The 25,837-nt window shown below is 42.9% G+C and overlaps 1 protein-coding gene across 5 annotated transcripts in view; it reads right to left on the reverse strand.

The window, feature by feature from the left end:
* Positions 1–538: 538 nt before the first annotated feature.
* Positions 539–25,837, reverse strand: part of acsl1a (acyl-CoA synthetase long chain family member 1a) — a 55,827-nt gene continuing 30,528 nt past the window's right edge. For all 5 annotated transcript variants that reach the window (XM_084155552.1, XM_084155551.1, XM_084155554.1 and 2 more), the window contains exons 4-21: positions 22,251–22,315; positions 21,798–21,899; positions 17,655–17,754; positions 16,761–16,936; positions 16,460–16,492; positions 16,236–16,287; positions 15,344–15,417; positions 14,698–14,775; positions 13,719–13,853; positions 13,045–13,179; positions 8,269–8,364; positions 7,601–7,673; positions 7,239–7,327; positions 5,246–5,362; positions 3,767–3,910; positions 3,397–3,498; positions 2,881–2,952; positions 539–2,650 (exon numbers count right to left, since the gene is read on the reverse strand). In XM_084155552.1, coding sequence (XP_084011678.1) covers positions 2,510–2,650; positions 2,881–2,952; positions 3,397–3,498; positions 3,767–3,910; positions 5,246–5,362; positions 7,239–7,327; positions 7,601–7,673; positions 8,269–8,364; positions 13,045–13,179; positions 13,719–13,853; positions 14,698–14,775; positions 15,344–15,417; positions 16,236–16,287; positions 16,460–16,492; positions 16,761–16,936; positions 17,655–17,754; positions 21,798–21,899; positions 22,251–22,315 — 1,784 coding nt within the window. In that variant the 3' untranslated portion in view covers positions 539–2,509. The remainder of the gene's footprint in view (positions 2,651–2,880; positions 2,953–3,396; positions 3,499–3,766; positions 3,911–5,245; positions 5,363–7,238; positions 7,328–7,600; positions 7,674–8,268; positions 8,365–13,044; positions 13,180–13,718; positions 13,854–14,697; positions 14,776–15,343; positions 15,418–16,235; positions 16,288–16,459; positions 16,493–16,760; positions 16,937–17,654; positions 17,755–21,797; positions 21,900–22,250; positions 22,316–25,837) is intronic.

The following is a 25,837-nucleotide window of genomic DNA, read 5'->3' on the forward strand; positions in this document are numbered from 1 at the left end:
GAAAATTCCAGATTGTCTGCATAATCAAATAACATTCAGCTCAGACACCTATACATATCCCACAAGACATGCCACCAGGGGTCTCTTCACAGTCCAAGTCCAAAACGAAGTCACGGCAACACACAGTATTATACAGATCACATGGAACTCCCAACTCCAATTACTCAAGCAAAACTACCTTCAGGAAACAGATTAAACTCATGGAACGGCGGGGACACACAAACACATTTTTTTGTTCGATTGTTTGTATATTGTATTTTTAATATAAAAAATATAAAAAATATGCCATTTAGCAGACGCTTTTATCCAAAGCGACCAATATGTGTGACTGTCCTTGTCTATCAGTGTTTTGTTACTTGTCATGTTGTGTGTTTTCTGTGGACCCCAGGAAGAGTAGCAGATGCTTCTGCAAAAGCTAATGGGAATGTAAATAAACAAATAAAACCATGCATTTTATGAATAAAATCAACGGTTTCATCATATTGTGTACATCACAAAGAATGTCCGTATACAACAACAAAAATTGCAATGAAGCAGAGAGCTGGGACAAACAAGTGTTTATTTGGTACAGTTGAGTAAATGAAAGGTATGAATTTTACTCCTGTACAAAACACATCGAAACCGAACACTGCTATGTCGATTTAAGGAGAGCTCAAGTTCCTAGTATTGGCCATCTGTGACGGTGTCTCGAAACATGTGATCTAGCAGATAAACCTAATCATGTACAGAACAATGTTAACAAACAGGTCAAAGTGCATCATGAGCGCTTAATTCATTGTTAAATAACCTGAATTCACAAAGGACCCTTTTTTTCTTTGTTAGATCTCAAAGGAGACTGAAATGTCTATAATGTGGTTCCTTATATAGAGGTAAATGATGGTTAGGCCTAACACAAAGTCGTCACTATTTTTGTCCAAAAAAAGCAAACTTGCAAGGGGCCAGCGAGCCATGGCTTGGTACTAGCTTAAACCAGCTTAATCTGATCAATCTCCAGGGTATCCTTCATTAGGCATCAAATGGGAGCAAACATCTTCAAATGGATGGTGAGTGTGCATTCCAATTGGACAAAGGTCAGTTTTACCACCTCCGTTTGAAAACATTATTTAAAAGCATTGGATTTGTGTAAGCATGGGCTAGCTCGAGAGACTTTGCACCATTTCTTACACCCAATTATTCCTTTTACATCCATCAGGGGGAGTGAACGAGTGCACATTTCGGGGAGAGAATCGGAATTGGGCAGCTGGCTCCTGATTGTTGCCTTCTGAATACGACCCAGATTCCCATTGGCAGACAGGACTATGCTTTCTGTGGATAGGACAGGTCCCAGCGTGTGCTTTGAGACATTGAGACCACTGTAGTTTTAAAAAGACACTTACGGAATAAATGTTTCTGTGTGAGAGCAGAGACATTGGTGGCACTTTGCATGTGCAATACCAGAACGAAAACACACAACCTAGTCTTTTATCCCTGCTGTGTGGGAGGCTTGTTTCCTTTGCCAGGGTTTTGTGCCATTAGCAGTTCACAAGATCATAACAGAACACCTTTCTGAATGGACATCTTCCTACTTGTCTTGTGCTAAAATTGTTCTGGAAAGGTTCAGAAAGGTTTAGACTGACAGTACAACGTTGAAAAAATAAAGAAAACATGGCACTTCTACTGTATCAACCGTGATCCATTGATGTCCTCTCGTGACTTTTTTTTCTACAGATACACTATTAACAGTAACATTAATCGATGATATTAAATATCAACTTAAATTAAAACATTAAATAGACTGCTATAAATAGCTACTGTATTTCTGAAGTTGAACAAGGCAGTACTAATATGTTGCGTATGGGGATTTGTCTGTCTTTCAACAACTGAAATGTCTGCATGGGTGTGGTCTTACAACATAAAAAAAGCAGATACACAAACAAAAATAAGAGAATAAAACTAAACTTTGTCAGAACTTAGAGATGATTAGTAAAAATGGTTAATTGAAAACTGACACAACTGAGGGATTACAGACCGTGAGATAGCCGAGAAAAACTCCAAAACAGGCGACTTGATCGGCACTTGAAATGGCTGACAGGAATGGTTGACACAGAGCCACATGGACAGTAAGGCATGAACCCCTCCCCCTTTCACTACAGCCTAGATATACATTTTTTTAGATAAACGACCTGTGCACTGCAATTTACTTCTAAAAGTGATTGCGCTGAAATGCGCTGAGTTTACGACGAACATGATCTCTGCGAATGTCTGGGAAATCGCCTTTAAAAGTCTAATCGCAGTGCATGGGTCTACCTGCGTTTGTTTGAATCCCAGTCTAGGCCTCTAACATAACCGTCTCCCTCCCTCTCTCACGCTCCATCTTTTCTACAGCGCAAGGGGACCAAAGACACTTTTCGTCACAGTAGACAAGGAAGGGCACAACCGTCCTCTCTGATGAGCATTACAGTCAAGGGGAGCTGGCTATGGCTTCCAGATGATTGTCACCCTCTGCTTCCCTTTCCCCTCTACCGGGAGTTCACATCTTGATCTTGGCATAGAGCAGGTCAATCTGCTCTCGGAAGTGACTGCGGAGTTCGGTCCTCTTGGCCTTGAGCGTGGGCGTCAGGAGGCCGTTCTGGACGGAGAACATCTCCGTGTGCAGCAAGATATCTCTCACCTGCACGGGACAGAGAGAGCGTGTTATTCCGCTTATTATGTGTTTAGCTATTATTTAACAAGCCGAGTACCATTGAGATGCAAATGTTGTTTCGTTTTTTTCTCCAAGAATACTCTGGGCTAGAGGCAGCATTATAATCATGCACAATTTGGCACCAACATCGCTTGTGAGTGTTATCTTGTCTAAATGGTGCCTAAGGAGTGTGTGGAGCGTTAGGAAGGGTTCCTCACCTGCTCAAAAGACTTCAGCCCCCCTTCTTTCCCCAGCCTCAGAATGTCCTCCAGAATGGCATTTTTCAACTCCTAGAAAGACAGGCACTTTAGACAAGGCAGTGTAGACAATACATCTTATTGGCTGTACTTAAAAGGGATAGTTCACTCAAACTATCTTTCAGTATTTTGTTCAGTAGTCTATTGTTAATACAATCCCCCTAAAAAATTTGCTTGTCAGCAGTCACATTTTCTAGATGGAGCACTTTCAGTACATAAAAAACTGTGATGATGATGAGTGTTTGAGATGAGATTGGCTCTGTTCCAATATCCACACTAGCATGCACAATACATTGCTTCATTCTAAGGCTTTACACTCCATGAGTTACTGTAGAGGCTCTGCAAGCTCCAGTGACATTTTGCTGAGGACAACACTTGTTGAAGTGTAAGAGGTATGTTAGCATGGACTGTGGAAATTAGCCACTGCATACACTGTCAGCTGATGGTAAATCTGCCATACCATTGAAGCTAGCTAACCTTGCTTGCGCACATCTCCAAATAAGAACCCTCAATGCCCTTCTTCTTTGCCCATCCTGGTAAGAAGTCCGGATCAGGCACCACAATGCCCACCAGGCATGCCTGTGCCAAACAAGACATTTTCAAACATTTAGATTTTTACATTTCATAAGCATTTATACTAATTTAAAAATGTATCAACATTTTTCAAGCAGTGGCTTATACATGAAAGTCATTATAAGTGTAACCTAAACAAGTTTCAGTTAGATGGTGCACACATCCACAACCAACATTATGCATGTACATACCCAACCACAAACAAAGTGCTTCAATAGAAACACGCACAGCAGATGATTTGGTTTGCACACGCGCGATTTGGTTTGTCACACACCTGCAAGCTATCGCCATGGACAAAGATCTGGGCCACTGGGTTGCTCCGGATGTAGATGTTCTCGACCTTCTCCGGGGCAATGTACTCTCCTTGAGCCAGCTTGAAGATGTGCTTCTTCCTGTCCACGATTTTCAGAATGCCATTCTGAAAGTAGAGAAAACGAACTTAACTCAGTAGTGATCAACTAAATCAGATTTTGCCCCATTACTACTTTCCCACTCTTAGTCAGCCATAGATTGAGGCCCATAGCAGGGGTGGGCCAGTGTCTGCTGATCTTCTCTTTTGCCTGGTACTTATGTCATCATCATCATCATCAGCTAAGCATGGTCGGTCCTGGGTCATCAGCTAAGCAGGGTCGGTCCTGGTCGGTCCCTGGATGGGATACCAGATGCTGCTGGAAGTGGTGATGGAGGGCTAAGGAGATCCCAATGCCCCAGGGCAGTGAAGGGGACATTGTCCTGCGTAGTGTGCCGTCTTTTGGATGGGACGATAAACGGGTATCCTGACTCTGTGGTCATTAAAAATCTCATTGCAATTATCGTAAGAGTAGGGGTGTTAGCCCCATTGTCATGGTTAAATTCCCAACCTGGCCCCATTCCATCATGGCCACCTAATCATCCCCCTTACTCCTAATTGGCATTTTAACTCACCCCTCCACCTGATGTGTGGTGAGCGTTCTGGCACAAAAATGGTCACCGTGCATCACCCAGGTGGATGCTACACATTGGTGGTGGATGAGGTGAGTTTCCCCCTTACTATGTAAAGCGCTCAGTTGGTAGAAAAGCGCTATATAAATCCAATCAATAATAATAATACATTATTATGATGATGATGATGATGAAGAAAAGGAGAGGTATCGCGTGAAGGTGTCCAATAAGAACACAGATTTTCATTTTCTGTTGCAGAAAGTTTTGCTACGGTGTGCCCTACTGAACATGACCCTGGATTCCCAAGGTCTTAAATCAAGTACTAATTTGAAAGAACAAAACTTGGTTGGTAGAAAAGCGCAACTTCAGTTGGTAGAAAAGCGCTATATAAATCCAATCAATAATAATAATACATTATTATGATGATGATGATGATGAAGAAAAGGAGAGGTATCGCGTGAAGGTGTCCAATAAGAACACAGATTTTCATTTTCTGTTGCAGAAAGTTTTGCTACGGTGTGCCCTACTGAACATGACCCTGGTTTCCCAAGGTCTTAAATCAAGTACTAATTTGAAAGAACAAAACTTAGCAGTGATGGGAAATTGTCCACCAGAGGACAATTGCCCATCCCTGCCTTATAGGCTAGCTCAGGGTTTCCCAATCTTGGTCCTGGGGACCCAAAGGGTCATTTTTGTTTTTGCCCTAGCACTAACACACTTGATTCAACTAATCAAGTCATCATCAAGCCTAAAAAAGGTGGAACCCTTTGGGTGACAAGAACGAGAATTGGGAAACACAGAGCTAGCTGAATGTAGAGTTGACAGTACTTACAGGCAGCCACTTCCCAATGTCTCCCGTGTGGAGCCAGCCATCCTGATCCAAGGCCTCCTTGGTCTTCTCCGGGTCATTTAGGTAGCCCTTGAATACGTTTGGTCCTTTCACACACACCTGCGAAAAAGCAGAATTATATACACATCAAATACAAACATGGGACCAGGCTACACACCCACCTCCTCAAAGGCTAATGATTAAATAGTGAAGTAACAAAGCAAGCTGGGAAAACCCCCATCCCAGTATTCCAGTCGGTCCCAATACACGTGGTAAAGAGATCAATGGAAGGCAGACCGTGAGGGATAGAACAAGGACACAGTCATAGGCACCCATTCAAAAAAGCGTATCTAACAATGTGGATATTCGTCAAATCCGTCATGATTTATGTGTTCTAGCAGACCCATAATGTGGTTACTAAAATCTGATTTGGCTGTTTTCGCTGCATACTATTTTGAAGTTGTCCTTTAGGGTTTAGAAAATATTCTACATGACCAAAAGTATGTGGACACCTGCTCAACGAACATCTCATTCCAAATTCATGGGCATTAAACTGGAGTTGATCCCCCCTTTGCTGCTATAACAGCCTCCACTCTTCTGGGAAGGCTTTCCACTAGATGTTGGAACATTGCTGCGGGAACTTGCTTCCATTCAGCCACAAGAGCATTAGTGAGGTCAGGCACTGATGTTGGGCGATTAGGCCTGGCTACAGTCGGCCTTCCAATTCATCCCAAAGGTGTTTGATGTCAGGGCTCTGTGCATGCCAGTCCAGTTCTTCCACACCGATCTCGACAAACCATTTCTGTATGGACCTCACTTTGTGCACGGGGCATTGTCATGCCGAAACAGGAAAGGGCCTTCCCCAAACTGTTGCCACAAAGTTGGAAGCACGGAATCGTCTGGAATGTCATTGTATGCTGTAGCATTATGATTTCCCTTCACTGGAACTAAGGGGCCTAGCCCGAACCATGAAACACAGCCCCAGACCATTATTCCTCCTCCAGCAAACTTTACAGTTGGCACTATGCATTGGGGCAGGTAGCGTTCTCCTGGCATCCGCCAAACCCAGATTTGTCCGTCGGACTGCCAGATGGTGAAGCGTGATTCATCACGCCAGAGAACGAGTTTCCACTGCTCCAGAGTCCAATGGCGGTGAGCTTTACACCACTCCAGCCGATGCTTGGCATTGCGCATGGTGACCTTAGGCATGTGTGTGGCTGCTCGGCCATGGAAACCCATTTCATGAAGCTCCCAATGAACAGTTCTTGTACTGACGTTGCTTCCAGAGGCATTTTGGAACTCGGTAGTGAGTGTTGCAACCGAGGACAGATGATTTTTACACGCTCAGCACTCAGCGGTCCCGTTCTGTGAGCTTGTGTGGCCTCCCACTTCGCGGCTGAGCCATTGTTGCTCCTAGACGTTTCCACTTCACAATAACAGCACTTACAGTTGACTGGGGCAGCTCTAGCGGGGCAGACATTTTACGAACTGACTTGTTGGAAAGATGTCATCCTATGACGGTGCCACGTTGAAAGTCACTGAGCTCTTCAGTAAGGCCATTCTACTGCCAATGTTTGGCTATGTAGATTGCATGGCTGTGTGCTAGATTTTATACACCTGTCAGCAATGGGTGTGACTGAAATAGCTGAATCCACTAATTTGAAAGGGTGTCCACATACTTTTGTATATATATAGTGTGTGTCTGCTAAATTTTAACTGGTGTTGCCATTGTTTTGGTCGAACTCCATTGATCTCTTTACCGCATGTATTAAAACCCTACTACCACTGCACTTGGCCCTTATCCTTCAATGTTTACAGATCAGTAAGGTGGAAGCTTTACCACTATAGTGCTTATACCTATCCAGACCCTTCAGATATGCTAACATCGATTGGTTAGGGCCAAGGGGGAGGGATATGGAGCAATTTGAGACCGGCTGTTCCAATCAAAGGCACACAAGAAACCAAGGTGGGACTTCCAATGAACTCTACACCTCACCTCTCCCTCCCCATTGGCAGCAAAGTAGTTCATCTCAGTCACGTCCACCAGCTTTACATAGTTGCAGGGCAGTGGAGCTCCCACATGACCTGGGCAGAAAGAGATGCATTGTCACATTTCAGTAACACTTTATTTGGCTGTTCTTTCATAATGCCAACATGGTTGACAAAGGTTTCATGAAGGTTCCAGTGAGCCACACAAGACACAGAAGTAAAACTGTTCTTGTTCATTGTAGAATCCGAGTGTAGAGAGGGTGTAGAGCCATTTGTGTGACTTGTTTGTTGGATTAAGCATGTAGTGGTATGTGTTGTGTGATGTGGTAGCAATTGAATGCATCGGTAATGCTTGAATGTGTGTTTTACCTGCTGTCCAGTCCCCAGGCATGGACATGGTACACCCGGCTGTGCACTCAGTCTGACCATAGCCTTCGTAAAACTGTCAAGTAGAAGCAGCAGACATTTATTTGAAAGCATTGTAATGAAGTAACTTGTGTTTCTCATCCATATTTCAGCTCCACAGCAGCCTGGTTGGGTGTGAGGTTGATTCCCAAGCATGAAGTGATTGTTTTGACTAATAGAAAGAGAACATTATTGCCAATCTTTCTAAAGCGAATCCTGTTGAACAACAGAAAAGGTCACAAAGAGGGAGCTACTTCTCTAGGGTATGAGACAGGCTACATTCCGATTCTCTACCTTTCTCCTGAAGTGTGCACCTGTAAACTCCCCCTGAAGGATTTAAAAGGAATGGACTGGTGTGACGAATATGGGGGAAACTCCTTCCAGCCATGCTTGCACCAATCCAATGCTTTTAAATGCATGAGGGGGAGTGAACGAGTGCACACTTCTTTAGAAGGTTAGAGAATTGGAACGCAGCCAGGCTCTGCATCCAAATTCTCTGGGAAAGGGGGCATTTGTGCACTCTTCCCCACGCATTTATAAGCATTGGATTGGTGGAAGCATGGATTAGAGGGAGTTTTCATCCTTTCTTACACCTGTCATTTAATTTGTAAATCCATGAAGGGAAGTCTCACCTGGCAGCCAAGAGCGGCCCGAAGGAAGGTCAGGATGGTTGGAGACACTGGGGCCGCTCCTGTGATCATCAGCCTCACACGACCCCCAAGACTGTTCTGGAGAGCACAAAGGAGGAAAGATGTTATTGACATCCATGGTTGTACCTCACACAATAGACCAGCGATACTCAAATTGTGGGAGGTTTTGAATGTGTCACAGGTATCTGAGGAATTTAATTCTTTTTATATATATTATTTTGGGGGGAATTAATGAAAAACATACTCCAATCTGAATTTAAACGACTTAAACCAGGTAGAAAGTGTGTAGAAATTATAATTAATTAAAAAAAACGACAAAATTCAATCTTTTAAATTTTTTTCAATAAGTATTTTTAATATAGAGCTATAACATTTACATTTTAGTCATTTAGCAGACACTTTTCCAGAGCGACTTACAGTTAGTGAGTGCATACATTATTTTTTAATTTTTCATACTGGCCCCCCGTGGGAATCGAACCCACAACCATGGCATTGCAAACTGAGCTACATCCCTGCCGGCTATTCCCTCCCCTACCCTGGACGACGCTGGGCCAATTGTGCGCCGCCCCATGGGTCTCCCGGTCGCGGCCGGCTACGACTGGATTTTAGCAGCGTCATTTTTGGTTTATTTTGTGGTCTCAAACCAGTGAGTTCATTAACCTTCTTCATCAAAAACAGTGGCGACCCGTTTTGAGCCCCACCAGTTTCAGATAAAATTACATCAAATCACTTTATATCTACCATAGCTTTGATTGGACAGATCATGTCAACATAAAAGTTTCAAAATCTTAGCTAGCAGTCATCATGAATCAAGTCGACAATCTACTGGCAAATCCATTTAAATCCTTGTCATATGAAGAGAAATGATGAAGAGAAATTATAGATAAAATGTATCGGTGCTCATCGGCCATTGGATATAAACATTACACAACAAGTTGGAAATCGCAAATTCAACAATGAGTGGTTTGGAAGGAATCAGTGGCAAACTGCAAGCATTGCAAAGCAATCACTAGCCTGCTATTCAGTGGAGTGGGTGGTCCAAGTCTGGGTTTAAGGGTCTCTTCCAAGCTTAAAAGGATAAACATTCAACATTGGCCATGCTGTCAATCCAGTATGACTTCTGCCGCATTCAAAACAACTGGAAACTCGGAAATCTCAGACTTCAGTGAGTTCAAGACAACTGGGAACTTGGGAAAAAACGAGCTCCGACTGGGAAAATAAGTTTTGAACGGTCATCCAACTCGGAATTCCAAGTCGGGAACTCGGGCCTCTTTCTAGAGCTCCGACCTGAAGATCACCGACGTCATGATTCAACGTTGTTTCCCCCCCCCCGAGTTCCCAGTTGTCTTGAAAGCACTTTAAATCCAGAGAATGCCAGACTTTGATCACAAAATTTGCCCACGAAGAACTGCCGTGCCACCTTCTTGTTCAAGTGAACAAAGAGAGTCCAAAAATGGCTTGTATGCTGCTGCATAAATTATGTAATATGCCAGGGAAATAGTATGACTTTCTTAGCTACAGTATCCATAAGTGTATGTTGTGTAGTAAGCTGTTAGTAGCCCATGTCCCTCACCCTAATAATTTGGTCCCTTTTCCCCCTCATAATTTAGCCTACTGTTCTGACTTGGTGGTGCACATATAGCCTGTTTTAGAGAAATGTAATCATCGAATATTGTAAGCGCTGTCATTGTCTGCTTATATGCCCCCTTATTTATCCTACGGTTCTGACTTGGTGTACAGGGAGAACACTGTAAGAACGGCCCATGTTCTGAATTCTGTTGCTGTACATTTCAAAAGTACTGAACAAATAGTTATATTGACTACGTCCGTCCTAGCTCGCTCATGAATGTCTTAATTGAAATTACGGATTGCCTCTTATCTGCTCGTCGTCCCCTTATGCCATAGTTTGTACATCACAATTGTCAGTAGAAACCACATTTGTTTAAGCAAGTCAGCCATGTTTTTTTTAAAGGCAGTAAATGAGGATGAATTAACTGTTTCGCTGCCAGACAAGGCTCCGCTAATAGCCAGGTGTAGCAGTGGTAAGGTTTTGGGACTGCTGTTGGGACTCTGCTGTTGGGACAGCTTTATGTAGGCCCTAACAGTTTGTGGGCACCGCTTGTTACCGTTATAGTGGAATTAATGTATTGTTTAGTGCTGTGTTGTGTAGTGGCTTTGCTGGCATGCATTTAAAAGAAATTGGGGTGAGTTTGCCCCACCAAGATGTACATGCTAAAATCACCACTGATCAAGAATATGGGCAAAATGTAATTACTGACAATGAAAGTGGTGGGAATGTTGTTCCCATGTCATGTAATTTCTACATTTAATATCAATATAGCATTTAAAACAGTCTGAAAAAAATATAAAACGCAGAAAAGATCCCAGAAATGTTCCATACACAGAAAAAGCTTATTTCTCTCCAATTGTGTGCACAAATTTGTTTACATCCCTGTTAGTGAGCATTTCTCCTTTGCCAAGATAATCCATCCACCTGACAGCTGTGGTATATCAAGATGTTGATTAAACAGCATAATCATTACACAGGTGCACCTTCTGCTGAGGACAATAAAAGGCCACTAAAATGTGCAGTTTTGAGGGAGCGTGCAATTGGCATGCTGACTGCAGGAATGTCCACCAGAGCTGTTGCCAGAGAATTGAATGTTCATTTCTCTACCATAAGAATCTTATCTGAATCATTTGACTCTCTATGTCCCCTATCCTCCCGGCCGGCTCGGTCCTCCCCTCCTGCTCCGTGGCTTGACGATTCATTGCGAGCTCACAGAACAGGGCTCCGGGCAGCCGAGCGGAAATGGAGGAAAACTAGACTCCCTGCGGACCTGTCATCTTTCCACTCCCTCCTCTCTACATTCTCTTCCTCCGTTCCTGCTGCTAAAGCCACTTTCTACCCCTCTAAATTTCAAGCCTCTGCCTCTAACCCTAGGAAGCTCTTTGCCACATTCTCCTCCCTGCTGAATCCTCCTCCTCCTCCCTCTCTGTGGATGACTTCATCAACCATTTTGAAAAGAAGGTTGATGACATCCGATACTCATCCTCAGACCTTCTCCCTTACCTCACCTCGCTCATCAACTCATCCTTGTCCGCTGGCTATGTCCCTTCCATCTTCAAGAAAGCAAGAGTTGCACCCCTCCTCAAAAAACCTACACTCGATCCCTCTGATGTCAACAACTACAGACCAGTATCCCTTCTTTCTTTTCTCTCCAAAACTCTTGAGCGTGCCGTCTATAGCCAACTCTCCTGCTATCTCTCTCAGAATGACCTTCTTGATCCAAACCAGTCAGGTTTCAAGACTGGTCATTCAACTGCGCTTCTCTGTGTCACGGAGGCTCTCCGCACTGCTAAAGCTAAGTCTCTCTCCTCTGCTCTCATCCTTCTAGACCTATCTGCTGCCTTTGATTCTGTGAACCATCAGATCCTCCTCTCCACCCTCTCCAAGTTGGGCATCTCCGGCGCGGCTCACTCTTGGATTGCGTCCTACCTGACAGGTCTCTCCTACCAGGTGGCGTGGCTCTCACCACTGGTGTCCCCCAGGGCTCAGTTCTAGGCCCTCTCCTATTCTCTCTATACACCAAGTCTCTTGGCTCCGTCATATCCTCACATGGTCTCTCCTATCATTGCTACACAGACGACACACAATTAATCTTCTCCTTTCCCCCTTCTGATAACCAGGTGGCGAATCGCATCTCTGTATGTCTGGCAGACATATCAGTGTGGATGTCGGATCACCACCTCAAGCTGAACCTCGGCAAGACGGAGCTGCTCTTCCTCCTGGGGAAGGACTGCCCGCTCCATGATCTCGCCATCACGGTTGACAACTCCATTGTGTCCTCCTCCGAGAGTGCAAAGAACCTTGGCGTGACCCTGGACAACACCCTGTCGTTCTCCACTAACATCAAAGCGGTGACCCGATCCTGCAGGTTCATGCTCTACAACATTCGCAGAGTACGACCCTACCTTACACAGAAAGCGGCACAGGTCCTAATCCAGGCACTTGTCATCTCCCGTCTGGATTACTGCAACTCGCTGTTGGCTGGGCTCCCTGCCTGTGCCATTAAACCCCTACAACTTATCTAGAACGCTGCAGCCTGTCTGGTGTTCAACCTTCCCAAGTTCTCTCATGTCACCCCGCTCCTCAGCACACTCCACTGGCTTCCAGTTGAGGCTCGCATCTACTACAAGACCATGGTGCTTGCCTACGGAGCTGTGAGGGGAATGGCACCTCCTTACCTTCAGGCTCTGATCAGTCCCTACACCCAAACGAGGGCATTGCGTTCTTCCACCTCTGGCCTGCTGGTCCCCCTACCTCTGCGGAAGCACAGTTCCCGCTCAGCCCAGTCAAAACTGTTGTCCAATGGTGGAACAAGCTCCCTCACGACGCCAGGACAGCGGAGTCACTGACCACCTTCCGGAGACACTTGAAACCCTACCTCTAAGGAATACCTGGGATAGTATAAAAGTAATCCTTATTTTCCTTCTTTCCCCCCAATCAATCAAGGGTTGCATTATAACGCTTCATACAAATTTGCCATGATGGAAAACGCTAATGTGTGGCACTTTCTCAGCACCAATTGTTTTTACCATTAACCCTCGTCTTTACGATACTCACAATCCTAACTAAATGAAAAAACCCTATCCTTAATCCTCACCCAGAACCCGAAACTTAGCTCATGTAAGTTGCAACATTAAAGTCAACATTGTCCTTTCTAGCGTGAGTATTGGGTGCCTATCCATGGGTACCTGGACTTTTTGGAAGACAAGCTTGTCCCACAAGCTGTCCTTCCTGACCACACCATTCATCATCTCTGCATGCTTCCTCCTGGAGGCGAAAACCAGCAGCCACCTCTTCAGTGGCGTGTTGGCCTGTCCGAAGATCTATGAAGGAGAGACAGACAAATAAGATATTATTTTCCATCTTGCAAAGGATATTCGTATTTTGCCCTGCTCCCGACCTTGTGCCTTTGTTAAGGGCAAAACTGGAGTGGATGAGTAGCTACAATTTGTAAGGCAGCAGCCCGTTGGTTGACAGTTAAGTTTGCTCTTTTATTGCCCAGCCCAGGATTTGAACTGTCCGGCTGCTGGTCCGCCTGTCCGACCTCTGGGCTACATACCGCCCCTTCTCCAAGGAAGAGAGAGTATTCAACAACATATCAAACCCCAAAGCTATTTGAAACCTTTGTGGTCGAATTCAGTCCAACCCGCCTTTGCAATGTTTATGAAGCATCTTGGTTTACAAACCATTTGCCACACCCACCCATGCTTTAAAAAAGGTTTCGATACACATGTACAACTATTCCAATACATTTTATTAGTCTTTTATTAATGTCCAATTAAAATAAATCCAGCTACTGGTACTAAGTGATACAATCATATTATTGTCGAAAACATCCCTCAGGGTCTACAGTATATCTGACCTTGTCAAACATGCGGTTGAGCAGGCGGGGGACCACAGGGAAGACTGTGGGCTGCAGGGTCTTCAGGTCGTCCATCAGGAGCCGGATGTCCCCCTGAAAGTAGCCAATCCGGGCACCGTGCACCAGGATCACTCCCTGGAGAAGGGTGTTGGTGGCGGGGGAGGAGGCGGCAGATGAAAAGGAAGAGTGTTCGTTAAATGTTGAGTACATGTGTAAAATATGTTTAATATATTTTAAGTGATCTAGCTTTGAGTTTGCACTTTTGTGACTATTCCATTGGTTCCATGGTACCCGGCAAACTAAATCAAGCTAAGCGCAAGTATCTAAAAAAGGGGCAATCTGCTTCTTACATCCATTTTTGGACTTTTAAATTAATTAATGAATGATTGAGATATGGTCTCATACACATACATACATATATTGATTCTTGAAGAATATAACTTATGCCTGATGAGCTTAGTCCAACTGTCATACCCCATCAGAGCCCAAAATATAAGCTTGTTTTACTCCAATGTTTGTAAACAAAGAAAATGTAAAACACTATATAGCAACAAAACAAGGTAAACAATTTAAAAAATGTTGAAATCATGGATGGTCAATCCTTGCATCCATAGCTCGGTCTATGAATTTGAGAGAGATTACATTTCTCCAGCCCCATCCCTCAGCTTTTTACAGAACCAGGTGTCGGCAGGCCGATTTGTTATTGTTTCTACTGCTGATTGCCGCGTTAAGGTCAAATACACATATATATAGGGGTGCTGCAGCACCCCCTAAAAAAAAATCTGAATACAACAAAAAAAAGTGTTTATTTTTTTCTTACAAAAGTAGTGCACTGGGCCTTTGCTGTATCAGTCCGCTAATACAGTACTAGTAGTCTGTAGCATGGGCAAAACAACACACAAAATGTCTCTGTTTCAACAAGGGTGAAAAGAAACGAGGGGTTCTTCATTCTCCTCATTCTATCAGTTTCCGTACGTACCTCCACTACCCTCTCAAACATGTGTGCTAGAGGTAGGTAGGACATGTGAATGTCGTGGAGGTTCAGCATGCAGTGCACCTGCGGAAGACACACACACGTCAGGCATTGCATTACCTCAAAAACCCTCTCAAACATGTGGGCCAATGGTAGGAAGGAGATGAGCACATCCTTAGGGCTGAGCTTGAGTATGCTCTGAGTAGACACCGAGCGGAAAAAGATATGGAAGGGAAAAAAGGAAGAAGGAATGGATAGGAGAGGACAGACAGGAAAGTCAAAGTCAACACGAAGATTGAGGAACAAGAGCGAGAAAAAAATAACTGGCTGGATTTTAAAGGGCATTTAGCAGGGGGATGTAAGGAAGTACAAGGAAGGCTTGGAAAATAGCAGCTTTCCACAGTGTGGAATACACCAGTACATATTAACATGACACTAAGCATAATAAAAGCCCCCATTTTGTTTTACTAAGCAGAGGCAAATGTTAAGATAAAAATTGCTGTTTTTAAGACAGGGAGCTAGGTTTTCTATTGTTACCAGGTTTAATAAAATCGACTTCCTGTTATAAGAAAAACACTTCTCTGATAATGTGTTAGCATCACAAAACAGACAGAGGTTGCCGTTTAAACCAAAACACCCATGGTTAGTTTACCTCTGTTATCTTGATGAAAGCAGCACAATTGGCGATAACATTGCCATGTGTAAGCATTCCACCCTTTGGGTTTCCTGGTGAGTCAAATAAAACAAGTGACCGTTTATTAAATCTTGATGGGTAGATGTATCACGTTTCCAGTATACAATGTCACTAATTATAGAGTGACTAATTAATGTGTGTGGGAGAGTCTCCATTCATGGAAACACAACGGATTAGTACCGCTTTTCATCAACTGGATCATTCTTGTCACGAGGGTCCAAGTGTAACACACATCCTCCTGATCATGCATGTACTTGCATATACACAGTATGTCAGTGTGTGTTACTTCACATTGGACTATCATACTAATTGTATTAATATATCACATTATACAGGTCAGTGTAATGGCCTATTTTTCTACAGTGATGCTTTTGCAATAAGTCTGTTCATACTACTTTGAATCCCTGACTATGAAAAGCCATCGGACCATAGAGACTTGAAGTGTTTGCATCCTCTATAGCCATTATGGTTATTTTCTGACCCTGCAGGTCCTCTATGAACATCTTGAAAAACAATCTGGCCTTAATGGTACTCTTAAATGTCTACCCGGTACAACCAGTAGAGGACTGGCCACCCCTCTGAGTCTGGTTCCTCTCTAGGTTTCTTCCTATGTTCCTGCCTTCCAAGGAGTTTTTCCTGGCCACTGTGCTTCTACCTCTGCATTGCTTACTCTATGGGGTTTTAGGATGGGTATCTGTAAAGCAATTCATGACAACTACTGATGTAAAAAGGACTTCATAAAATACATTTGATTGATTGATTGATTAACGTGGGATATGCAAATTGTGAAATACAGAGTAATGACACAAAAGCAGAATTAATGCACACACACACACACACACACACACACCTGTGGTTCCACTGGTGAAGCAGATGAGTGCCAGGTCCTCCGGTGATGGGGGCTACAGCAGACCAAAAATATATTTAAGAGCGAACTAGTAGCTAGTTATTTTAACAGTACAGACATACCAGATATTCAAACAAATAACATAGTAAAATCACAGTTTCTTTGGGATTCATTAAATCACCACTGTTTGAATTAATCACAATATGGATTTGTACAGTCCTACTCACCAATGGCTGCTGGTGGTGGGTCTTGCCAACAGCCTGAGGGTGACAAAGAAACCGTAAAGAAAACATGAGACACAAAATGGCACATAATTCAGTTTAATTCTTCCCGCATTGAAACATTAGCTCACTAACATAAGAAAACATAGCTGGGATATGCATAAATCTAGAGAAAATAGATCAAAATGACCAATTCTGTGCCTCACCCTGCTCGAACATGCTGGTTTTCTCAATGAGCCTCTGGATAAGAGCCTTTGCTAAACGAGACTACTGTAAACATAGAAGTACATTACATTTTAGAGCCTACCTCCACATCCTTCAGGCTGAGGATCTCGATGCCGCTCTGCTGCCCACGGGTCACCAGCTCCTCGTCGAAGGCCTCCATGAGCACGATGGTCTTCAATGTGTGCTCCTTGCCGCTCACACAGTCCAGGATGAGCCGCGCCTTGTCCGCCAAGTCGCAGATCACCGTAGAGATGGCGGCTGAAAACATGGGATGGCACTGGATTATTTATTTGTCCTTTTTTTGGGGGGTCAACTTTTTTTAATGTTCCGTGATGGTCGTAATGGTGCGAGGTACAGTCCAGTCTTTTTTCCTGAGAAATTGAGTTACACAATAATTGAATGTTATTGTATAATGCCTACAACAGTGACATAACCATGACTTGTCATCTAATGACAGTTTTTGCAGATTACATTTCCTTTACGTTTTCAATGTTATGGTAAGATTTCAGTGAATCATAATGCTTCATAACAGGTTTATATGACAAACTGTAAAGTATGTTCAAATGATAACTTCTATATCATAAACAAATCTTTAAGGGCCGCCTTGTCTTTTGGTTGATACTAGTTCATTCTACAGCTGGTGAGGAAGCCAAGACAGACACGTTAGCCAGTGATGAACGTAGCTACTGTAGCACATCATGTAGATCTGTAAGGATTCAATAGGTATATGATCTATGGTAATAGCTCCACCTTCTACCATATTACTTGCATCTATCCAACCCATTCAGCTCTAAATAACTGCCTCAATATAGAATCTTGAGTGCAGTACCCATGAGTCAAATTGCCATAGTCCAAGGGGTCTTTCCTGTTCTAGAAATTATATTTCTATATCAAAGTCTAGGGGTCGATTTTGGATATCAGGCCACACTAGTGTGACCTTGTACCAGATGGTGTTTGTGGTTGCCCTGTGACATACCTTGGTCGACGATGTATTCAATGGCCTCGAGGCCTAGCGTGTCATACAGTGGGACACACACCAGGGAGTACGTGTAACAGGCCAGCTCTGAAATGGTCCACTGTAGGAGAGGACATGGATAACATCAGTACAGGGGTAAAATTTGATGAAGCTTTGACGCCGTGTCCGAAATCGTTCTCGCTAAAAGTATATACAGTCGTGGTCAAATGTTTTGAGAATGACACAAGTATTGGTCTTCAAAGTTTGCTGCTTCAGTGTTTTTAGATACTTTTGTCAGATGTTACTATGGTATACTGAAGTATAATTACAAGCATTCCATAAGTGTCAAATACTTTTATTGACAATTACATTAAGTTTATGCAAAGAGTCAATATTGGCAGTGTTGACCCTTCTTTTTCAAGACCTCTGCAATCCGCCCTGGCATGCTGTCAATTAACTTCTGGGCCACATCCTGACTGATGGCAGCCCATTCTTGCATAATCAATGCTTGGAGTTTGTCAGAATTGTGGGTTTTTGTTTGTCCACCCACCTCTTGAGGATTGACCACAAGTTCTCAATGGGATTAAGGTCTGGGGAGTTTCCTGGCCATGGACCCAAAATGTCAATGTTTTGTTCCCCGAGCCACTTAGTTATCATTTTTGTCTTATGGCAAGGCGCTCCATCATGCTAGAAAAGGCATTGTTCGTCACCAAACTGTTCTTGGATGGTTGGGAGAAGTTGCTCTCGGAGGATGTGTTGGTACCATTCTTTATTCATGGCTGTGTTCTTAGGCAAAATTGTGAGTGAGCCCACTCCCTTGGCTAAGAAGCAACCCCACACATGAATGGTCTCAGGATGCTTTACTGTTGGCATGTCACAGGACTGATGGTAGCGCTCACCTTGTCTTCTCCGGACAAGCTTTTTTCCGGATGGCCCAAACAATCGGAAAGGGGATTAATCAGAGAAAATGACTTTACCCCAGTCCTCAGCAGTCCAATCCCTGTACCTTTGGAGAATATCAGTCTGTCCCTGATGTTTTTCCTGGAGAGAAGTGGCTTCTTTGCTGCCCTTCTTGACACCAGGCCATCCTCCAAAAGTCTTTGCCCACTGTGCGTGCAGATGCACTCACACCTGCCTGCTGCCATTCCTGAGCAAGCTCTGCACTGGTGGTGCCCCAATCCCGCAGCTGAATCAACTTTAGGAGACGGTCCTGGCGCTTGCTGGACTTTCTTGGGCGCCCTGAAGCCTTCTTCACAACAATTGAACCTCTCTCCTTGAAGTTCTTGATGATCCGATAAAATGGTTGATTTAGGTGCAATCTTACTAGCAGCAATATCCTTGCCTGTGAAGCCCTTTTTGTGCAAAGCAATGATGACGGCAGGTGTTTCCTTGCAGGTAACCATGGTTAACAGAGGAAGAACAATGATTTCAAGCACCACCCTCCTTTTAAAGCTTCCAGTCTGTCATTCTGATTGAGTTAGAATAACAGAGTGATATCCAGCCTTGTCCTTGTCAACACTCTCACCTGTGTTAACAAGAGAATCACTGACATGATGTCAGCTGGTCCTTTTGTGGCAGGGCTGAAATGCAGTGGAAATGTTTTTCGTTGTTGATTCAGTTCATTTTCATGGCAAAGAGGGACTTTTCAATTAATTTCAATTCATCTGATCACTCTTCATAACATTCTGGTGTATATGGAAATTGCCATCATAATAACTGAGGCAGCAGACTTTGTGAAAATTCATATTTGTGTCATTTTCAAAACTTTTGACCACGACTGTACTATGTACAAACCATCCCTCATACTATTTATTATCAACTGTTTAGTAAATATGTATCCAGTAAGCAACAAATCAACATACCAGGCTCATCCATACTGAGGTGTCATCTAATGCCAAGTTGGGTTGTTCCCTGCCATTTGTTAATTTTGATACAGCCCGTCACCTTATCTGACTATCAGCTGTTGTCAAACACACTACAGTTGAAGTCGGAAGTCTACATACACCTTAGTCAAATACATTTAAACTCAGTTTTTCACAATTCCTGACATTTAATCCTTTTAAAAATTCCCTGTCTTAGGTCAGTTAGGATCACCATTTTATGTTAAGAATGTGAAATGTCAGAATAATTGTCACAATCGTTGAGAGACGATCCAAGGTGCAGCGTGGTATGCGAACATGTTAATTAACTGAATACACACTGACAAAACAACAAACCAACGTAACGTGAAGTCCAAGGCTATACACAAAACCAGCCTATACACGGAACAAGATCCCACAACTAAGGATTGCAAACAGGCTACTTAAGTATGATCCCCAATCCGAGACGAGCGACAGCTGCCTCTGATTGGGAATCACACCCAGCCAAACCTAGAAATACAATTCTAGATCCTAAACATAGAAACTAAACAGAAAACTCACACCCTGACCCAACCAACAAGAGTTCTCTCGATCAAGGCGTGGCAGTCATTGTAAAGATAATGATTTATTTCAGCTTTTATTCCTTTCATCACATTCCCAGTGGGTCAGAAGTTTACATACACTCAATTAGTATTTGGTAGCATTGCCTTTAAATTGTTTAACTTGGGTCAAACGTTTCAGGTAGCCTTCCACAAGCTTCCCACAATAAGTTGGGTGAATTTTGGCACATTCCTCCTGACAGAGCTGGTGTAACTGAGTCAGGTTTGTAGGCCTCCTTGCTCGCACATGCTTTTTCAGTTTTGCCCACAAATGTTCTATAGGATTGAGGTCAGGGCTTTGTGATGGCCACTAAAATACCTTGACTTTGTTGTCCTTAAGCCATTTTGCCACAACTTTGGAAGTATGCTTGGGGTCATTGTCCATTTGGAAGACCCACTTGCGACCAAGCTTTAACTTCCTGACTGATGTCTGAGATGTTGCTTCAATATATCCACACAATTTTCCTTCCTCATGATGCCATCTATTATGTGAAGTGCACCAGTCTCTCCTGCAGCAAAGCACCCCCACAGCATGATGCCGCCACCCCGTGCTTCACGGTTGGGATGGTGTTCATCGGCTTGCAAGCAACCCCCTTTTTTTCCAAACATAACGATGGTCATTATTGCCAAACAGTTTCATCAGACCAGAGGACATTTCTCCAAAAAGTATAATCTTTGTCCCCATGTGCAGTTGCAAACCGTAGTCTAGCTTTTTTATGGCTGTTTTGGAGCAGTGGCTTCTTCCTTGCTGAGCGGCTTTTCAGGTTATGTCGATAAAGGACTTGTTTTACTGTGGATATAGATACTTTTGTACCTGTTTCCTCCAGCATCTTCACAATGTCCTTTGCTGTTGTTCTGGGATTGATTTGCACTTTTTGCACCAAAGTACATTTGTCTCCTTCCTGAGCGGTATGACTGCTGCGTGGTCCCATGGTGTTTATACTTCCGTACTATTGTTTGTACAGATGAACGTGGTACCTTCAGGCTTTTGTAAATTGCTCCCAAGGATGAACCAGACTTGTGGAGGTCTACAATATAATTTTTCTGAGGTCTTGGCTGCTTTCTTTAGATTTTGCCATGATGTCAAGAAAAGAGGCACTGAGTTTGAAGGTAGGCCTTGAAATACATCTACAGGTACACCTCCAATTGACTCAAATTATGGCAATTAGCCTATCAGAAGCTTCTAAAGCCATGACATCATTTTCTGGAATTTTCCAAGCTGTTTAAAAAGGCAGTCAACTTAGTGTATGTAAACTTCTAACCCACTGGAGTTGTGATACAGTGAATTATTAGTGAAATAATCTGTCTGTATACTATTGTTGGAAAAATTACTTGTGTCATGCAAAGTACATGTCCTAATCGACTTGCCAAAATTATAGTTTTTTAACAAGAAATTTGTGGAGTTGTTGAAAAACGAGTTTTAATGACTCCAACCTAAGTGTATGTAAACTTCCGACTTCAACTGTAGATGAGAAGCCGAAATAAATATGACATCCTGGAATTTAAAGCATGCTACATTTGAAATATTATATACTATGAAACTTTCTATTTTCGCATTACCAAAAAGCATACTATTTAGAACGCAAGTACAGGTATTCAGACTCAGCCAGTGAATATGTAAAAGGTGATGTGTGCACAATTGAAAACAAGAGAGTGTGCAAGAAAGATGGAGGGAAAGAAGAATTGTTCCTGCTCATTCCTCTTACCTCTGACCTGTTCTGGGCAAAGATGCCGATATGCTTGTCTCCAGTCGGGGAGTGCCCTCTGTGGAGAAGAGCCGAGCCAATGCACTCAGCTTTGTCTGCCACCTTCACAAAACAAACAGCAAAGATGCTTTGATTTTCCCATTTGAACAATCATATGAACCATACCGGTTTGAGGAAACTCATTGATATGGATTTCAAAAAAATAAACAAAACATCTATATAAAAAAATGGGCACTGGGAAAATCTCTCATTTGTTAATTGTCTATATATCCTATTCAGTTAATTGGGACATGCAGTCCCTTTGTTAATTGTTAAAATTGACTGTGACTGAAGAACTAACTAATTACCAAACTAGGCTGTAAAATGTCTAAAGTCCATTGCCCTTAGAGAAACCAACTGGAACTACTTTTTCATCTCACAAAAAATTATAAAATAATTGGCAGTATAGCTCACCTCTCGGTATGACTGCCACTCGTAAGGCTGGTTGGGTTTTCTCGATCCTAGACAGGGCCCATCATCTGGAAAGTAAAAGGCCGTGCCTTGGTGACGACAACAAACTCACTGCGGTTCACTACATGCTTATTGATGGAAAACCATGGTCCTTATATGATATTCTTCTCACAACTTAATACAAAAGTTTAGAATTGTGTGTATTGTAAGATATTACTCCACTGTTGGTGCTCAAAACATAAGCATTTTGATGCACCTGCAATAACATGTGCAAATCTGTGTACTCGACCAATACACGTTGATTTGATTTGACAATAAACCACAAGTCAGTTACAACCAGACCAGGGTTAAAATACTATTTGAAATCATTTCAAATACGTTGTCTGTGCTTGATTGAGCTTGCCTGGTACAATGAAACCAATAGAATGCACACGTGCAAATCCTTCCATCTGGCACTCCAGGCAGACAACAGCAAAGGCTAAAAGTATTTGAAAGACTTCAAATAGTATTTGAACCCAGTTCTGGTATCAACCATTGGTGCAACTCTGCCGACATATCTTCCAGAGAATAATTACTATATGCAAATAGAGGGTGCTGCTGAAAAGAATAGCATGATGCAGACAAACATTTTTAGTAGAACAACTTTCATGAAAAAGTTGTAAGAAAGCCTGAAACTCTACCTATAGGAATTTAGGGTATGATAACAACTGTATAATATGGCAAGTGGTGATTTCAATCAAATTAGGCATGTTATTATCAAATAGATGTGTTGTGGTTCCCTTGCCTGGTTTTTGCAATATATACAGTGGGGGGAAAAAGTATTTAGTCAGCCACCAATTGTGCAAGTTCTCCCACTTAAAAAGATGAGAGAGGCCTGTAATTTTCATCATAGGTACACGTCAACTATGACAGACAAATTGAGAAAAAAAATTCCAGAAAATCACATTGTAGGATTTTTTATGAATTTATTTGCAAATTATGGTGGAAAATAAGTATTTGGTCACCTACAATCAAGCAAGATTTCTGGCTCTCACAGACCTGTAACTTCTTCTTTAAGAGGCTCCTCTGTCCTCCACTCGTTACCTGTATTAATGGCACCTGTTTGAACTTGTTATCAGTATAAAAGACACCTGTCCACAACCTCAAACAGTCACACTCCAAACTCCACTATGGCCAAGACCAAAGAGCTGTCAAAGGACACCAGAAACAAAATTGTAGACCTGCACCAGGCTGGGAAGACTGAATCTGCAATAGGTAAGCAGCTTGGTTTGAAGAAATCAACTGTGGGAGCAATTATTAGGAAATCGAAGACATACAAGACCACTGATAATCTCCCTCGATCTGGGGCTCCACGCAAGATCTCACCCCGTGGGGTCAAAATGATCACAAGAACGGTGAGCAAAAATCCCAGAACCACACGGGGGGACCTAGTGAATGACCTGCAGAGAGCTGGGACCAAAGTAACAAAGCCTACCATCAGTAACACCCTACGCCGCCAGGGACTCAAATCCTGCAGTGCCAGACGTGTCCCACTGCTTAAGCCAGTACATGTCCAGGCCCGTCTGAAGTTTGCTAGAGTGCATTTGGAAGATCCAGAAGAGGATTGGGAGAATGTCATATGGTCAGATGAAACCAAAATAGAACTTTTTGGTAAAAACTCAACTCGTCGTGTTTGGAGGACAAAGAATGCTGAGTTGCATCCAAAGAACACCATACCTACTGTGAAGCATGGGGGTGGAAACATCATGCTTTGGGGCTGTTTTTCTGCAAAGGGACCAGGACGACTGATCCGTGTAAAGGAAAGAATGAATGGGGCCATGTATCGTGAGATTTTGAGTGAAAACCTCCTTCCATCAGCAAGGGCATTGAAGATGAAACGTGGCTGGGTCTTTCAGCATGACAATGATCCCAAACACACCGCCCGGGCAACGAAGGAAGCATTTCAAGGTCCTGGAGTGGCCTAGCCAGTCTCCAGATCTCAACCCCATAGAAAATCTTTGGAGGGAGTTGAAAGTCCGTGTTGCCCAGCGACAGCCCCAAAACATCACTGCTCTAGAGGAGATCTGCATGGAGGAATGGGCCAAAATACCAGCAACAGTGTTTGAAAACCTTGTGAAGACTTATAGAAAACATTTGACCTGTGTCATAGCCAACAAAGGGTATATAACAAAGTATTGAGAAACTTTTGTTATTGACCAAATACTTATTTTCCACCATAATTTGCAAATAAATTCATTAAAAATCCTACAATGTGATTTTCTGGAGTTTTTAAAATCATTTTGTCTGTCATAGTTGACGTGTACCTATGATGAAAATTACAGGCCTCTCTCATCTTTTTAAGTGGGAGAACATGCACAATTGTTGGCTGACTAAATACTTTTTTTCCCCACTGTGTATGTATGTATATATATATATATATATATATATATATATAGTTGAAGTCGGAAGTTTACATACACCTTAGCCAAATACATTTAAACTCAGCTTTTCACAATTCCTGAATTTTAATCCTAGTAAAAATTCCCTGTTTTAGGTCAGTTAGGATCATCACTTTATTTTAAATGTCAGAATAATAGTAGAGAATGATTTATTTCAGCTTTTATTTCTTTCATCACATTCCCAGTGGGTCAGAGGTTTACATACACTCAATTAGTATTTGGTAGCATTGCCTTTAAATTGTTTAACTTGGGTCAAACGTTTTGGGTAGCCTTCCACAAGCTTCCAACAATAAGTTGGGTGAATTTTGGCCCATTCCTCTTGACAGAGCTGGTGTAACTGAGTCAGGTTTGTAGGCCTCCTTGCTCGCACACGCTTTTTCAGTTCTGCCCACAAATGTTCTATAGGATTGAGGTCAGGGCTTTGTGATGGCCACTCCAATACCTTGACTTTGTTGTCCTTAAGTCATTGTGCCACAACTTTGGAAGTATGCTTGGGGTCATTGTCCATTTGGAAAACCCATTTGCGACCAAGCTTTAACTTCCTGACTGATGTCTTGAGATGTTGCTTCAATACATCCCATAATTTTCCTTCCTCATGATGCCATCTATTTTGTGAAGTGCACCAGTCCCTCCTGCAGCAAAGCACCCCCACAGCATGATGCTGCCACCCCCGGGGCTTCACGGTTGGGATGGTGTTCTTCAGCTTGCAAGCATCCCCTTTTTCCTCCAAACATAACGATGGCTATTATGGCCAAACAGTTATATTTTTGTTTCATCAAACCAGAGGACATTTCTCCAAAAAGTACGATCTTTGTCCCCATGTGCAGTTGCAAACTGTAGTCTGGCTTTTTTATGGCGGTTTTGGAGCAGTGGCTTCTTCCTTGCTGAGCTGCCTTTCAGGTTATGTCAATATAGGACTCGTTTTACTGTGGATATAGATACTTTTGTACCGGTTTCCTCCAGCATCTTCACAAGGTCCTTTGCTGTTGTTCTGGGATTGATTTGCACTTTTCACACCAAAGTACGTTCATCTCTAGGAGACAGAACGCGTCTCCTTCCTTAGCGGTATGACGGCTGTGTGGTCCCATGGTGTTTATACTTCCGTACTATTGTTTGTACAGATGAACGTGGTACCTTCAGGCATTTGGAAAT

Source organism: Coregonus lavaretus (assembly GCF_964263955.1).
Source record: "Coregonus lavaretus genome assembly, chromosome: 38".
Classification (NCBI taxonomy): domain Eukaryota; kingdom Metazoa; phylum Chordata; class Actinopteri; order Salmoniformes; family Salmonidae; genus Coregonus; species Coregonus lavaretus.